The sequence below is a fragment of the Melospiza melodia genome, chromosome 8 (genome assembly GCF_035770615.1).
Source record: "Melospiza melodia melodia isolate bMelMel2 chromosome 8, bMelMel2.pri, whole genome shotgun sequence".
NCBI classification, from domain to species: Eukaryota; Metazoa; Chordata; class Aves; order Passeriformes; family Passerellidae; genus Melospiza; species Melospiza melodia.
The window spans coordinates 8,505,799-8,520,753 of NC_086201.1; the positions used below are offsets into that span (position 1 = coordinate 8,505,799).

Below are 14,955 nucleotides of genomic sequence, written 5' to 3' on the forward strand. Positions count from 1 at the left end.
CATTAGTACAATAATATGAATATATGATATATAAATGAATGTAATATTCACAATGCTGGTTTTTCTTGTGATGCCTTTACAATCCCTAAAAGAGGCTAAAGCAAATTGATTTCTGCTTCATGTTGTACATTTTCCCCAAAAGGCCCAAACTGGAGGTGAAAATGTGGCTTCTGGAATACGGAGATGTGTAAATTTGTCCTCCATCAATAAAGTGAAGTGCATGGGAGAGTCCTTGTGGGAGCAGGCGTTCAGGAGGGCCGGAGCTGGGCTGGCAGCTTCAGCTGGGGACATTCCCACCATGTGTGAGCCTGAAGGTGGAACAGGCTGTGGCACTGCCCCCAGCCCAGCTGGGAGTGTGGCCATGGGGCAAACAGCCCAACACATCCAGCTTTTCTTTTAAATATTGGTTCATATAATGTTAAGGGTTGGAAGGAACTTTAAGGATCATCCAGTCCCGATACCCCCTGCCATTGGCAGGGACACCTCACACTGACCAAGGCCTTATCCAGCCTGGCCTTGAACACTGCCGGGTTTGGGGCACTCACAGCCCTCCGGGGAAACTGTTCCAGGGTCTCATCACCCTCACAGTAAAGAATTTCTTCCTAATCTCAAATTTCCTTTTTTTCAGTTTGCACCCATTACTCCCGCACACAGCACTCAAAGTGAAGTGCTCCTGTTATAAACACCATGCACTGCTCCGGGCCCGCTCGGGGGCCGCAGCCGCACACGGAGCGCTGTCCGAGCGAAGCCGGCGGCTCCGGGCCGCGCATCCCGCTCTGCCCCCCCGCGCTGTCCGTGCCCGGCACGGCCGAGGCCCGGCGGGCGCTGCGGAGGCTGCGCGGGGCGGGGACTGCGGAACATGGCGGAGGCCGAGTGAGTCCCGGCGCTGCGGAGGGGCCGGGCCGGGCCGGGGCTGCGGAGCCGCGGGCAGGGGGGACGGGCCGAGCCGGGCGGGGAGCGGCGCCCCTCGGCCCCGTGCTGCCCGCGGGCCGGGGCGGTGCTTCGCGTTAGGGCCGGGGGAGACGGAGGGAGGGAGAGGCCGGCGGGGCCGTTCCGCGGCAGCCAGGACAGCCCGTGCCCGGCGGGGCTGCCCGGGCCCGCGGCCCCTCCGCGGGCCGTGCCGTGCCGTGCGGGGCCGGGCCGGGCCGGGCCGGGCTGGGCTGGGGGTGCCGGCGCTGCCCAGGCGGGCTGCGCTCCCTCGGCCCGGGGTCCGGGTCAGAACCGCCGCCCGATGGCTGAGAGGCGATGGTTTTGTTTGCTTTTGGCGTTGCCGCGCTGCAGACGGATGGGTTCTTGCCATCTCCTGCGTGGTGTTGCCCAAATAAACCCTCTCGTCGGCCTGGCCTCAGCGCGCCGTGCCCGGTGTGTCTGTGCGGTGCCAGAAGTTGTGAATCGCTCTCGGTGCGCAGGGAGAGCGCAGGGGAGCAGGAGGGATCTTCTCCTTAGGAGACAGTTAAGTGACTAAGTGTTTTAAAAATGTCCAGGGTGATAATTTGCTTGTTAACTTCTTGCGCAATGCCAGACACCGTGTGGCTGCCTTGCGAGCCGTGCGCGGTGCGCGGTGTGTTGAAAAGCTCGGGCCGCGGTCCGCGTGTGCCGGCGAGCAGGGAAGTGCAGCTGAGGCTCCGGCAGTGCCAAGCCCGCGGCTTTCGGTGCCGTGCTGCAGCTGGGAATGTGCATTCCCCGGGAAATGAAGGCTCAGAAGTCGTGTTGGTTCAATATGTTGTGATCTGTTCCTGTCTGAGAGGAAACCTGCAGTAAAACATAAGGCTTGAAAGAGACAGAGTCTCTGCTGTCTGCAGGAACAGTGGCCTGCTAGTCAGGAGGAATTGGAGTCTTTAGAGAGAGTAATTTAATTTCCATGAGAGGTGATGATAGTATATATCTGTGCTGTGCCAGGGCATTGTGAACCTCGGCTGTCTGGGGCAATGAAGAATGTTTCCTGAGCACTGATCCCTTTGCTGTGCTCCCCAGTTGCTCTGTGGCGTGCCAGAAGGTCTCAGTGTCAGTGGAAAATCTGGAAACTGATAAAACAACTATATTGTATGTGTAGGTGGTGGTTTCTCACCAGGTGCAAACGACTACATCATGCTAGTTTCGGACTTTGAATTACTTTCATAAACATCTGTCAGTATGTTCCTACCCAGGTGCCCTTGCTGTGGTCAGGCTGTTTACCTGCTAATAAAAATCTGTTCTGGTGTCTTGAATAACTTGCACCTGCAGTGGTTGTGAAGAAGCAGTGAGTGATTTCCTTCCTGTTGCGTTTAGATAAACATTCAGAATTAAACATGTATTTGCTGAATGGCATATTAAAAAAGTGAAAATTATACAAATGCAGGCTTTATGATTTGAAAGTGATTTATACAGGAATAAAATTGGACTTTTACTTGATCATCAGCATTTCTAGGAGGAAAACCAGTAAGAGCCAATCAGTGTTTACATTAGTATGGCCATGTAGGATAGTTGATGATTCTTATTTAGGCTGAAGGTTCCTGTAGGTGAAGAATTACAAGAAACAGTCTTGTTAGAGGGAGATACCAAGAGAGAGTGTAAAATGGGGAAATAATCAATGCAGGGAAATTATTTCTAGATTTCATCAAAGACAGGGACTTGGGCTGATCTCTCTCAATATTTGGGGCGTGGAACTATATGATTTCTAAGGTCTCTTCCAATCCAAAACATCCTATAATTTTATTTTAGTTGATAAGCTTGGTGCGCAAAATGGAATGCAGTAAGATGCTTGCTGATGACCAAAGTTGGAAAGATTTTCAGGGCCAAAGAGGACTGAGAGATCCTGCAGGAAAAGTGGGTTGAAGTTGGCTGTCAGACATAAATGACACCTACGGGCTGAAATGCAGTGTGCAAGGTCTGGAGCTGGTGCCAGGGAACAAGGACTGCAGGAACAGGAAGGAGGGGAGACTTGAATAAGTAAAGGATCACAGGACATTTCACTTTATGACTGAAAAAAGAAACTGTTATCCTGTGTGCTGCTCATTAGAGGGAGAACTAAAAGTGTGAGCTTCCTTATATATCAGCTTGGGTCATGCATTTAAAAAAAGGGATATGCAGACTTCAGGAAGTGCCAAAAGCTCTTGGGAGGGTGAAGTGGAGAGTTAAGAGCTTAGTTTATTTGCTTAAGCAAGCCAAAGCTGAGAAGGGACATAGCAGTTTGAAAACCCATGTTAGGCACAGTATTCCTGCAGAGTTTGTACTTGGGAGCTACAGCCTCCAATGCCCTGTGTTAGAAAGCCTCCTGTAAATTCAGAGAATTCCAGTGATTACCTGGTGTAATCTCAGGTAATCCCAAAGCCCCAGGGGACACGAGGGAGACTCTCAGTAGAAATAGTGATGTTTTTGTGACTCCATGGTTTCTTTGCTGGAGGCTAGAAGTATGATCCAAGTATGCTAAGCTCCAGTGCCGTGCCATCCAGAGCAGGAAAGAAAAATCTGGAGCACCTCCTTTTTGCTTGAAGGAAGTTTTGCAGTGCCAGTGCCAGCCTTGATACAGACATCAGGTGTCTGGCAGTCTGACTCAGGATGCAGACAAGAAGCCTGACACCTTGGTGGTTCCCTTTCCCCCAAGGTGTGTTCATGATTACAAGGAAAGTGGGGAATTGGCTGTGTGGAAGAGAGCCCGTGTTCTTAGGAAGACACTGTTGCCTCCCCAAACTGCCACTGGGAAGTTTTGTATGAAGAGAACTTTTCTCTTTTTTATCCTCTTTTTTTCTTTTTTTCTCTCTGTCGGAACTTTATCATGTGATGGAGTATGCCATGGTGTGGCATCACATCTGTGCAGTTGGCTGGAGTATCTTAACTAGCCTGGATGTATTTAACTTTCCTTTTGGCTTTCAGTCAGCAGAAGTGAATGAATGCTGAGTCCTCTGCTCTGCTGCTGTGTCTGCAGAGAGCTTCCTCGGGGTTGGCTGGAGCTGAGAGGAAAGGGGATGGATGTTCTGGTTTGGCTCCCCGTGTGCCATAAATAAGAGTTAACAGAAGCCACTACCAGCTGGCAGTTTCAGATTTAAAAACAATGTCAGGGCTTTTTTTCTGAAGTTCCAGGTGGCTAAGCTGTCCATCAAAATCGCTGTTGTACATGAGTGTGGCACTGAATCCATGTATAACAAGACTCATGATGGACAGGTTTTGTTTGTTTTTGAGGAAGGGATCAGGGTGGGAACTCTGCCATTCCTGTAGTGCCGGCAGTTACTCATGTCAGAGGCTTCCTAGTGGGAAGGCAGGTGGAGCTCCTTTTCCTTTGCCCTCAGGTGCTTCTGTGCCTGATTACAGTGAGGTTTTGTCGTGATGTAGGGCAGTTTTCACCAGATGTGTGTTACTTTGGGTAAATATTTCTCTCTGTTGAAGTTACTTCTGTGGTTTGCTAAGCTGTTTGCTCTTGCTGGAGGTTACAAAACGTGTGTGCTGCAGGATTGCTGAAATTCTGACTTCAACCTCAGAGTTGTCACTTTCCAGTTGAGAAATGTTTTTTTAGTGTCTCTTCAAGAAAAGAGATCTCTGAACCTCTGTGGCTGACGTGGAATTGAGGGCCGTGTGTACTTGCTGCTGAATTATATAACCTCTCCGGTTGTTGCTTCAAGGAAGGGAGTAAACCAATTTATTCTTACTGCAAAGCAAGCCTTTCTTCCATCTGATACCTGTGTCATTTCTTCACCTCCTGGAATGTACTTTCACATTCCTACTTGTCCCATCCCATATATTTCCTCCTCTGTCTCCTAGTAGAAAAAACTATTTGTGAAACCTATTCCCTTTGTAAGGCATTTTTGCAGCTGTGGTTGATTCTGCTATCAAAGGACTAATTGCCTCTTCAGAAAATTCAGAAAAAATATAATAGGCAATTTTTTAACCCAATCTCCAAATAAGTTGAGGGAAGTACATGTAATGTTTCTTATATCTGAATTTTCACTCTTTTTTATTATTTTTCAGGGTTTGGGTGTTTCCTAATTGAAGAGAGTTGAAATATTGATTGCAAGTGAATCCTCAGTCAGCCTCTTGGATGCCTGTGATAACTTAAGAAGTCATGGCAGAAAATGATGCAACACCAACCGTACCAAAAAAGTGTGGCCCATACATTTCATCTGTAACCAGTCGTGGCATGAATTTGGTAATTCGTGGTGTAGTGCTGTTTTTTATTGGTGTATTCCTTGCATTAGTATTAAACTTGCTTCAGATCCAGAGAAATGTTACTCTCTTCCCCCCTGACGTGATCACAAGCATCTTCTCCTCAGCTTGGTGGGTTCCACCTTGCTGTGGCACAGCATCAGGTAAGTTCAGTCGTGTGTCTATGCCTGGTGTGCTGAGATAGATAGTTGCAAAAACCTGTGTGAGAGGTGGGGAAGATAAAAAATTCCCTTTCAGCATCACTGTCCTCATTGAGCTGTTGGTATCCTTCTGATCTTTTTGCATACACAAATACACGTGTCCAGGAATTAGTTTTTGTGCTCTCCTGGGTCACCTAAGAACACTGCAGCTGCCAGTGGGAACTCAGGAAGGCTGCATCTTGCCATCAAGAAACTTGTGGGTCTTTCTGGGCCTGATGGGTTGGTAGTTTTGATGGAAAGACTGGATATGGCTTTTAAAGTGCACTCTTTGATTTTAGTACTTGATTTTTAAGTCATCTGATTTAAAGATACTACAGCCTTAATTAGCTTTTCCCAGCAGGAGTCACTCTGTTGAGGTGTTCAGGGTTTTCTTTTTTCATTATTAGTCTTCTCCATTTTTTTCCTTATCTTCTCTCCTGGCATGCACACAGGGAACCTCTGTGGTAAATGCTGATAATTCACCCATTTTCGTACCATTTGTACTTGCACTGCCTTCATGGAATTGCTGTAACATTTCTCTGCAGTATGGTTTATTATTATGAGCAGAATAAAGGTATTTTGCATATTTATAATCAGGGGTGATCGAGGCTGCATTCAGAGAAGTCCTTTCATCCATCACCATTATTAGTCATGAGTTTGGCCCAAGGCCTTTGGCAAGAAAATTGCTCAGGGAGGTTTTTTTCCACTCCAGCTTTACTGATGATTTATTTTCCTGAATCCTGGGGATCAGTTTCCTCTGTGGCAGAGGAAAGAGCATTTGCAGTGTTACCCCCAGCAGTGTGCTGGACTGAAGGCACTGCAGTCTGTACTGATGGCTCAGGCTCTGCTGTGCTCACACCACTACAGTCTAATATTAAGGCACCATTATAGATCCTTGGTGTGCTTGGTAAAAATCTTTTTAGCTGCAGTTGCAGTGGAGAACACATTTGTGAAGCAATATTGAAAGAGCATCTCAGTTCCCTGGGGCTGGAATGCCTGTTTGCTTTCTGTATTCAACAGCTACTGTAGGCTCTTGGCTTTCTCTCTTCTGGGTGAGCTTGAGAGTAGCATTGAAGAAGAGAAAAATGTTATCCAAACAAAGCCTGCTTGTAACAAGAACAGAAGAAAACACAAAAATTGATGTTACAAACCACACCAGTACTGTGGTGTGTTGGTTTTGCAGTTACTTTAAACATGTTTGATGTGTGGGATTTTTGGAAGTGCCAACCTGTAAGCTATTAGTGCTCTTTCTGAACTACAGTGCAGATGTTGGTGTGGGGTGAGAGCTCTGTCATCCTCTGCCCCTGGTTCAAATTGTCTCTGTGTTTCTACTTCTGCTGCAGTGGCTGAAGATGCTGCTGAACTTTATGGAGTTTTTTAAAATAATGAAACTCTTGGAAATTCCTCTTCTTTTACAATGTATGTGTTGTTTATCCTATTTTTTGTGCTGTTTATCCTTAAAATATGTGTTGTAGTAATGACTGTAGTTGTCAAAGTCTAGATAGCCTTTATTCTAGGCTATTCTAGGCTTTATTTTAGGCTGTTAAATGTTGCCAGTGCTTTCACTTGAGGGCCTTTTTTTCTCTCCTGTCTCCACAGCTGTGATTGGGTTATTGTACCCCTGCATGGACAGACATCTGGGAGAGCCACATAAGTTCAAGAGAGAATGGTCCAGTGTCATGCGATGTGTGGCAGTCTTTGTGGGAATAAATCATGCCAGTGCTGTATCCTATAACCAATGACATTGCTGGTAACAAATGGGTTTCCTCTTAAAAAAAGCTCACACAGTCAGTTGTGGTGAATTTGAATTGGTGTTAAAGGTGTAACATGCAGCATTTTTGCAAGGAAAAGGCAGATTATGTGTTATTGTCAAACTTGTAGCAGGATTGGAGCTGATGAGTCTCACATCTTTTTGTTCTGAAAAATATTTTCATTAGGAATGTTTCAATACTAGGCTTTGTCTTACTTAGAGTCTTTATTTTCTTTGAATAATTAAGGTTAGTGCAGGAAGATATTAATGCAGTAGGTATTACAGAAAAGTGCTTTAGGTTGTTGCAAGCTGATGTCCTGTTAATACCACAGTAGGAGCTTGAGGCCCTGTCTGAGGTCATGAGTGAAGCACATGCACTTTGCAAAGAGTGGGGAAAGCTCAGGACCAGGAATACCCAGGGCTATACAATGCCAGGAAATGTTGCTACCCCCTTCTGCAAAGGATGCCTTCCTTGATGCCAAGAGAGCACTCTGCATGACAGGATGCATTTCTCATGGACTGAGCACCTTACTGGCAGTGCTGTGGGTCTGAGAGGCTTTCTGCAGTTATGCCTAGTGCCTCCTCTGTCAGCTAAAACCAGGGTCTGCTGGGTTTTGGAAAGAAAGTTGATCATCTCTGCAATGCTCATCTCCACCCATATCAGCTCCAGCGCAGTTCACAAAAATGGTGCTAAAAGTTCTCTTCTTGTGCTGCTGGATCTCCTCATTCCCAGGAAGAGAGGGCACATTAAGGGAAAGGTGGGGAGCTGGCTGGATTCTCACTGGGCTTGCTTGGCCACTGCTGGTTTTGTTGCTGTCTGGTTTTTCCCCACCCTCTGCTCTCCAGTGTGGCTGGATGAGCTGGAGCTGCCAAGGTTCTGAGTCCTTCCCTCTGTCCCTCACAAACCTCACTGTCCTTCCAGAGATGCTCTGCTGTGGTTCTCTCTACCTGTACCTGTTGGGTGAGCCCATGGCAGCTTTGCTGCTTTTTAGAAATAAGAGTTGACAGCTCCTTTTTACACGGGTCTGATTATTTACAGCAAATTTTCTGCAGTTCTCTAGCAGCTGTTCCCCATATCCCAGGACATCAGTAATGTACTGTCTGTATTTCCTGCTTGACAGCTCTCCAGACTGCTTTCTCTTCAGCTGTTGCCAGTTCTGCACATTGCCAGATTTGGTGAGGGTTCTATCGTCTTTGATACTTTTCCTGAAGCTATTGATTTTTATCCTGTAATTATTTATTTCAGTTAGTCAAGCTTGTTTCTCATTTCCTCTACATCTCCCTCCAGATTTTTGTGAGGAAATAGGACAGTGATTTTTATACTGTCATCCCATAAATTTGCTTTCAGGCAAAAGCAACATGACAAGCCCCTTTTTAATTATCTGTTTTGGACAGGAGTAATGAGAATGAGTTAGTGTTTCCAAAACATTTTGAAGGATGTGAAACACACAAAGATATCTGAAGTGACTTCACAATTCTTTCACAAGGTGACAAACTGACTTTCATTGTTGATTTACATGAACACTTCCCAGTAAGATTTTCATTCTGATTTATTGAACAGATTAACATTTTAATGTTGAGCTGAATGTAAAGCATTATGTGATTTAAAAATGTAATTAATAGTGGTAAATACCTTTTTTGGTAAATCTCTGTCAGTTTAAGAATGCTAGATTTAAGATTTCATATTGAGTGTAATAAAGGGCCAGGTGAGGGTGAGATGTAACATGTGCATTGTGTGTCTGTACAGAATGCCTGATTGTTTGGTAGGGGAAGAGGCTCTTCAATTTTGTAGTGCAAACACCCTAAAATTGGAAGAAGTGTCATAAGTTCTTAGTTTCCTGAAATATTGATAATTACAAGCCTTAATTTCTCATATCTGATAGCTGTGTGAGGGATGATACAGGTAACACTGTAGTAATCTTAATGATATTTTTTTCCTGTTGTGCCAAAATAGAAACAGAATGACAAAAAATACTTTATCCTTGTCCATGGTGTTTCCAAGTTGATCCTTAACAGGCAGCACAGAAGGTGGATTTTGCCAACAATATCCAGCTGTCTCTCACGTTGGCAGCCCTGTCCATTGGGCTCTGGTGGACCTTTGACAGGTCACGAAGTGGCTTTGGTCTTGGAGTAGGAATTGCTTTTCTGGCCACGTTGGTGTCACAGCTTCTGGTGTACAATGGAGTTTATCAGTAAGTATCTGCTCCCCTGAGGTGAAATGATAATGTTCTGAAGCAGTAGCATTAATCAGAATAACTGAAGGGGTACAATTTGACATGATTTTCAAAGCTGTCAGCACCTAATTTTGAGCACAGCATAAATTGGACTGTTTATGAAAGCTCTTATGTGAGTGTTAAGTGAGAACTCTAGTTGGGAATGCTAATTGAAATAAAATTGCTACCTTGCCAACAATGTAACATGCTTTGTTTGGTTGAATAAATGCAGCTATAATCAATAAGAAACCTCCTTTGTTGTTTGCTGCAAGAAATTAAATTTCTGTAATGTGGATCTTTTTGAGTTAAAATATCCTCCTACTTGTGGATTTGCCTTGTGTTTGGAGGAGTCTGTATTGCAACACTGAGCTCAAAAATGTGTGTTCTTTTCCAGATACACATCCCCAGACTTCCTCTACGTCCGTTCCTGGTTGCCATGTATATTTTTTGCTGGTGGAATAACAATGGGCAATATTGGCAGGCAGCTGGCAATGGTGAGTCTGGAGGAGGGGGATTGATTGCTTTCCAGTAAAAGTTTAAATGTACATATCATTTCTTCCTCCATGTATGCCAGCCAGCTGTTTGGCTCGGGGGTGTGCAGTGAGGTAGAAACCAGCAATCATTTCTTGTTGATGTACTTAGTGAGCTGATCAGTCTGTAAATCAGAATACAGCCATGCTTTGCTTTGTACACTCTGTTACATTTGTGTCTGGGGAGAAATCAGGCCGTTCCCAAAGTCTGACCTGCTCAGGGGACAGAAATGGCAGTCACCAGTATGTGCACAGAACTTAAGGAGATCAAACTTATCTGAGTGGAGTTTAACAAGAGCTATTTTATCACCCATTTTGTAGAAAAATGTCTTAAGTCTTTTTCACTAGTTATGTAAATTAATATTATTTTGTCAATTTCTGTTTTTCAGTATGAATGCAAAGTTATCGCAGAGAAGTCTCACGAGGACTGAGAAGAAATAAAATGCACCTTTTAAAGAGGAAAATGTCTGACAAATGACTGTTGGAGGAGCATAAGGAACACTTGACTATGAAATTGCCAAAATGCAATTTTTTTCCCCTTGAGTGGTATACTTTACTGCAATCTGTGATTGCTGCTTCTATAGAAACCTTGATGTCTGATTTTGATTACTGTGAAGTTACAATAGTATGCAATACATTTGACAATATTGGTTCAATTATAGGATTCTTTTTTCCAAATCTAAACAGTTTACCATAAATTCCTGTCTGTCTGTAATGTTGCAGTGCCAAACTGAACCTTTGCACTATGTTTCTGTAGCTGAAACTTCTTGATTCACTTTATCTTGAAAGTTTTGAGGAATTTGTTCTTAACAGCTAGTAAAAGACAGAGAGGGTTCACATTTAGCAATGAAGATCTCTTTCCATGATAGCCCATTCTATCTCTATGAAATTTATGGATTACAGGTGGACTTTGATGCAATAAGTAACTCATTTATGCCTATTAACACAGTATATAATTCTTCTGACCCACATTACTGTTGAGGATGCTCACTGCAGGTTTCATGGGTTATTGCCATAGCATTTCATGTGTCTGTGGTGTGTGCCCAGTATCACAATGGAAACTGAGTCTGGAAACTATTCTCTATTTTTCCCCTGGTACACCCAGCATCCATGTTTGTTTTTGAATTTATGTGAACCAGGGACAGATTCTGAAACTGCTTGTGTGCAAAACAGGATACAGTTCAGGTCATTCTTGTACAATCCTTTAAGCTGATTTGTGTTGATAGGAAAACAGCTTAGGGAGTTTTTATTGCAAAATTCAATTCTGAAGTAAATCAGCCACTACCATAAAGTGTCGTAAGCCCCTCCATTACCAATGTCACTTTTGGTGGTCCTTGCCCACCCCCTGCTCTGTTGGCAGGGATCAGCAGTGCTGTATTTTAGGTACTGGTGAAGCCCTCGTTGCTGTGTCCAGGCAACCATAAATGCATTTGTTCTTGCAGCAGTTTTGTGAGGCAGAGAAATGCTGTTAGCCTGTTTGACAGGTGCCTGTGCACAGCCAGCCTGTGCACAGTGAGCTGAAATGGGCTCTGTGCTGAGCACTTCCCTTCTTAAGAAGGATTTCAGTGTGTGACCCATATCTGGAGGCATACATGGAATTTTCTCTTGGCTTTGCAGCTGGCTTTTAAGACCATGAGCTGGAAGAAGTGCAAGAAGGCAGAAAGCAGATTTCAAGAGGACACTAGTAACCTGTGCCTGCAGTGAGTTTGGCATGGGATGTCGCCGCTTTGTTTTCCCATTCTGTCTTTGTTGATGATATTTAAATGTATTTGTTTTCCTTTTTTGTCTTTAAGTACTATTTTATAAGTCTTCCATGAAAGGTTTATAAGACATGCTACAGTCACCTGGGGAGGCTGAAGTTGGTCCAAAGAACAAGTAGATGTTTAGACAAGTTTTTATTAATAAATGTGTGAATGTGTTGTACACAAAGCTGTAACTAGGCAACTTTTCGGTCTTACCTGCTTACCTCCAAGTCTGAAAAGTGTGGAATGAGCACTTCCAAAAGCATTGTAACAAAATAAAAATTTCTTGAATGGGAAATTTTAAAAATAATAAATAAGCAAGTGATGTATGAAGAGCTTGGTTCTGCAGCTCCAGAAAGTGTCATCACCTGCAGCTCACTGTTTCAGGAAAGCACCTGCAGAGGCACTTTGCTTTAAGCAGAGGCAGAACATGTCTGAGTAGATCCCTGAACTGAGGTTTTCTCTTAATCAAACCAAAAGGTAGTAAGAAGCATTTTATTGACAAAACTAAGAAGCTGGGCAGGAATGAAGGGTGAGTTTCTTTAGGCAGGCTCTGGCAATTTGCTGAAGAAGCTGTTGGGTCTCTCTCTTACAGTATTTCACCTCATCCACCTTCTTCACTTCAACAAATGGCTTCAGCTTGGTGGACAGTGTGAGAAGTCCCTATTGAGTAACCAGGGCAGGAGTGGTTCAGATGTTTCTTATGCTAACTGTAGGGAATAACACAGTACCTCAGTAGCCAGTGTGCTTACTTGGTAAACAGTGTAGTTTCATCATGACCAACAAGTGTGTACAACTGAAGATGAGTTGGTTTTGTTATTCCCTTGGTGGTAGAACTGCTGTTACCTGCCAGCCTGATACTTACACAGAAGCAGCCTGTGTGTGTTGAAATATGCAGTGTGTGAGAAGTGGTTGTTGAGCATCTGTGGCACCCACTTTGCGCTCGGATTCAGCTAAACCTGGTTAGACTGTGCTGTCCGCTGACTTTTAAATTTCATTTTGGAAATTTTGAGCATGTTGTGCAAAGGCAGCAATCATCCAAAATAAATTTGGGTGGAGTCCTTTATTATATGTGTCTTACTGTTTTTATTCTTACTTGACTAACATCAGTACAGGATCACATTGTGGGTGTCCTGTTGTTTCAAACTGCTGTGATTTGATGGCTGATGAGTTCAAACCCTGAGAAAGGTTCATGGTGACAATGGTGACACAGCCTTAACTTCAGTGGTGTGGACATGCTGCTACTGTATAGCATGTAGTTATAACATTAGACTGTCTGAAAAATATTGTTAAATAAAGAATTAATAAGGTATAATTTAGATACAACTTTAAAAGCATTCTTACCTCTTCACTAATTAACTCCTGTAAGGTCTATGCTGTTTAAACTGGCAAATTGCTGTTAAAAGCAAAATGTGCATTAAACACAATTGCAACCTTGATTCATAGGTATCCTCTTTCTTTAAGAAGTTGTATTGATATTTAAAATACACTGAGTTGCCTTCTATCAGCAATCTCATAATAATTCTGACCATTTAGCTGGCATATTGGCTGCATATCTGTATAAAAATAGTGAAAAAGAAGCAGGGAAGATCAAATCAGCCGTGATTCTATCTTAATTACCATGCTGAGCAGCCTTGGAAAATCTACTCTTTTGAATCTGCAGTGGGAATAAGATAACTTCACTCACAATACAGAAAATAGAGATTTAGATATAAATGTATTAGATATAAATACAAATAGCTAATATGGATATGAAAAACCCCAAAATACAAATGGCAGGGAAATTCATAATGTATTTGTATTTATTAATGTTCTGGTCTGGATATGAACTGAATGTTACTCTGGTATTCACAGACTCCATTCATCGTGCCCATCACTGTGTCAAAAAATTCTGTTAAAAAGAGGTTTGGAAATGTAATGGAAAAGCATCCAGGCAGGGGTGAGAAAAGGGTGAGAAGAGAGGTGCATGAGGGTTTGGGATGCAATCCCACAGCAGGGCAGCACCACAGCTGAAAGCTGGAAGGCATGTAGGGGGTGAGTGGAAAAATCCTTTGCGTTGGCAACCTGTGGCCCAAAATTCCTAACTCTGCTGTCAAAATGTAGTATCCTGGGCATGCCATGTGTCTGATCATGCAGATTACAGCCAGGGGTGGAAATAATTTTGGATAGTAAGCACTAAGATTAGCCAGAAGCATATGAGTAAAGGTGTTTTGCTGGAAACTTTGCCTCTCCCTTCCATCTGTAGCCTCGAAGAGTAGAAATTCCAGGTCCTTCTAGCCTAGGGTGTTGAATGGAAAGTTACTTGGTTTTTGAGGGAACATTCCAACTGCTGACCTGTCAGACACTTGAAAAATGTATCCTGTGCCTCTCATTACGACAGGCTGCTGTAAGCAGCTAGGAGGAGAGTAAACAAAGAAACCTTTCCTCCATAGTTTCTGCACTTCCCTGCTGCCATCTGGCTGGGAGCTGCTGTGGGGACCTGTGGGCATACACCAGTCCTCCCTTTTTTTCTTTCTTGGTATGTAAGCAAGGAACCTAATTGCACCAGCTGCATCACCCTGGACATTTTGCATATGCTTTTTACATTTTGGAGCAGTGTTGCTGATAATTCCTGATGGCAGTGGGCGAACAGGACCTGTGGAAGTGCTGTTGGGTATCAGATCAGTGTTGCTGAAAGTAGGTGCACAGCTGGGCAGAGGAACGCGTGCCTCGCCCTGGGAATAGCCATCTAATGCTGTTAGTTCTGATGCCAGTACTAAATGCAAAGCATGAGTAATTTTGCAGCTTAATGTTCAGCACTAAACAGTAAATGAAAGGTCAGTCCAACATGTTAACTGTCATGGAGTAGTAAACACTCCTTTAATTGCTTCAGGCAGCCAGCTTGGAATTTTGGTGTGTCTGTTGTCATGTTTTGAGCAGCATGGTCCAGAGCCTTGTCCTGATTACCTCCTCCCCAGTCAAATGACAAAGCCTCAATTTAAAGGATAAACTTTATGCCTGGACTTTTCAGGCAGCATACTGGGAGTTTGTGCTTTGAATGTTTAAAAGCCGTGCTGGGGAAGAAGTAGGGGTTATTTCTTGATCTGATCAGAGCTGAAATGCAGGTTGAAATGTAGTTTGGCATTTTCTTGAGGTTTTCCTTTCTTGTTTGGTTCTGAAGCACAGAAGTTCAGTAGCTTCTGTTGCACATCCACAGTTTTAGCCTGCCCAGCACTGTTGCAGATAGGAGGCAATATATAGAATGTAAAGCAAAAGGGCAGCTACTAATTTTCTTCAGGCCAAGCTGGTTGAGAGGTCTGTGTCCAGTGTGCCCTGTACGTCTGTGTCAGGTACAAAACCTGCAGCATTTCCAGACTGAGGTTCATAGGATTCACTTTCTCCACAGGCAGCAGTTCTGCCTTGTCT

At 43.9% G+C, this 14,955-nt stretch overlaps 1 protein-coding gene across 2 annotated transcripts; it reads left to right on the forward strand.

The window, feature by feature from the left end:
• Positions 1 to 815: 815 nt before the first annotated feature.
• Positions 816 to 12,616, forward strand: INSIG2 (insulin induced gene 2). Of its 2 annotated transcripts, none has more exons than XM_063161648.1 (6): positions 816 to 873; positions 4,942 to 5,279; positions 6,915 to 7,039; positions 9,091 to 9,257; positions 9,673 to 9,772; positions 10,198 to 12,616. In XM_063161648.1, exons 2-6 carry the CDS (start codon positions 5,036 to 5,038, stop codon positions 10,237 to 10,239), a joined length of 678 nt encoding a protein of 225 aa, XP_063017718.1. In that variant the 5' UTR covers positions 816 to 873; positions 4,942 to 5,035; the 3' UTR covers positions 10,240 to 12,616. The 2 variants fall into 2 exon arrangements, with proteins under 2 accessions (XP_063017718.1, XP_063017717.1); XM_063161647.1 differs by lacking the exon at positions 816 to 873 and adding an exon at positions 1,318 to 1,452.
• Positions 12,617 to 14,955: the final 2,339 nt, after the last annotated feature.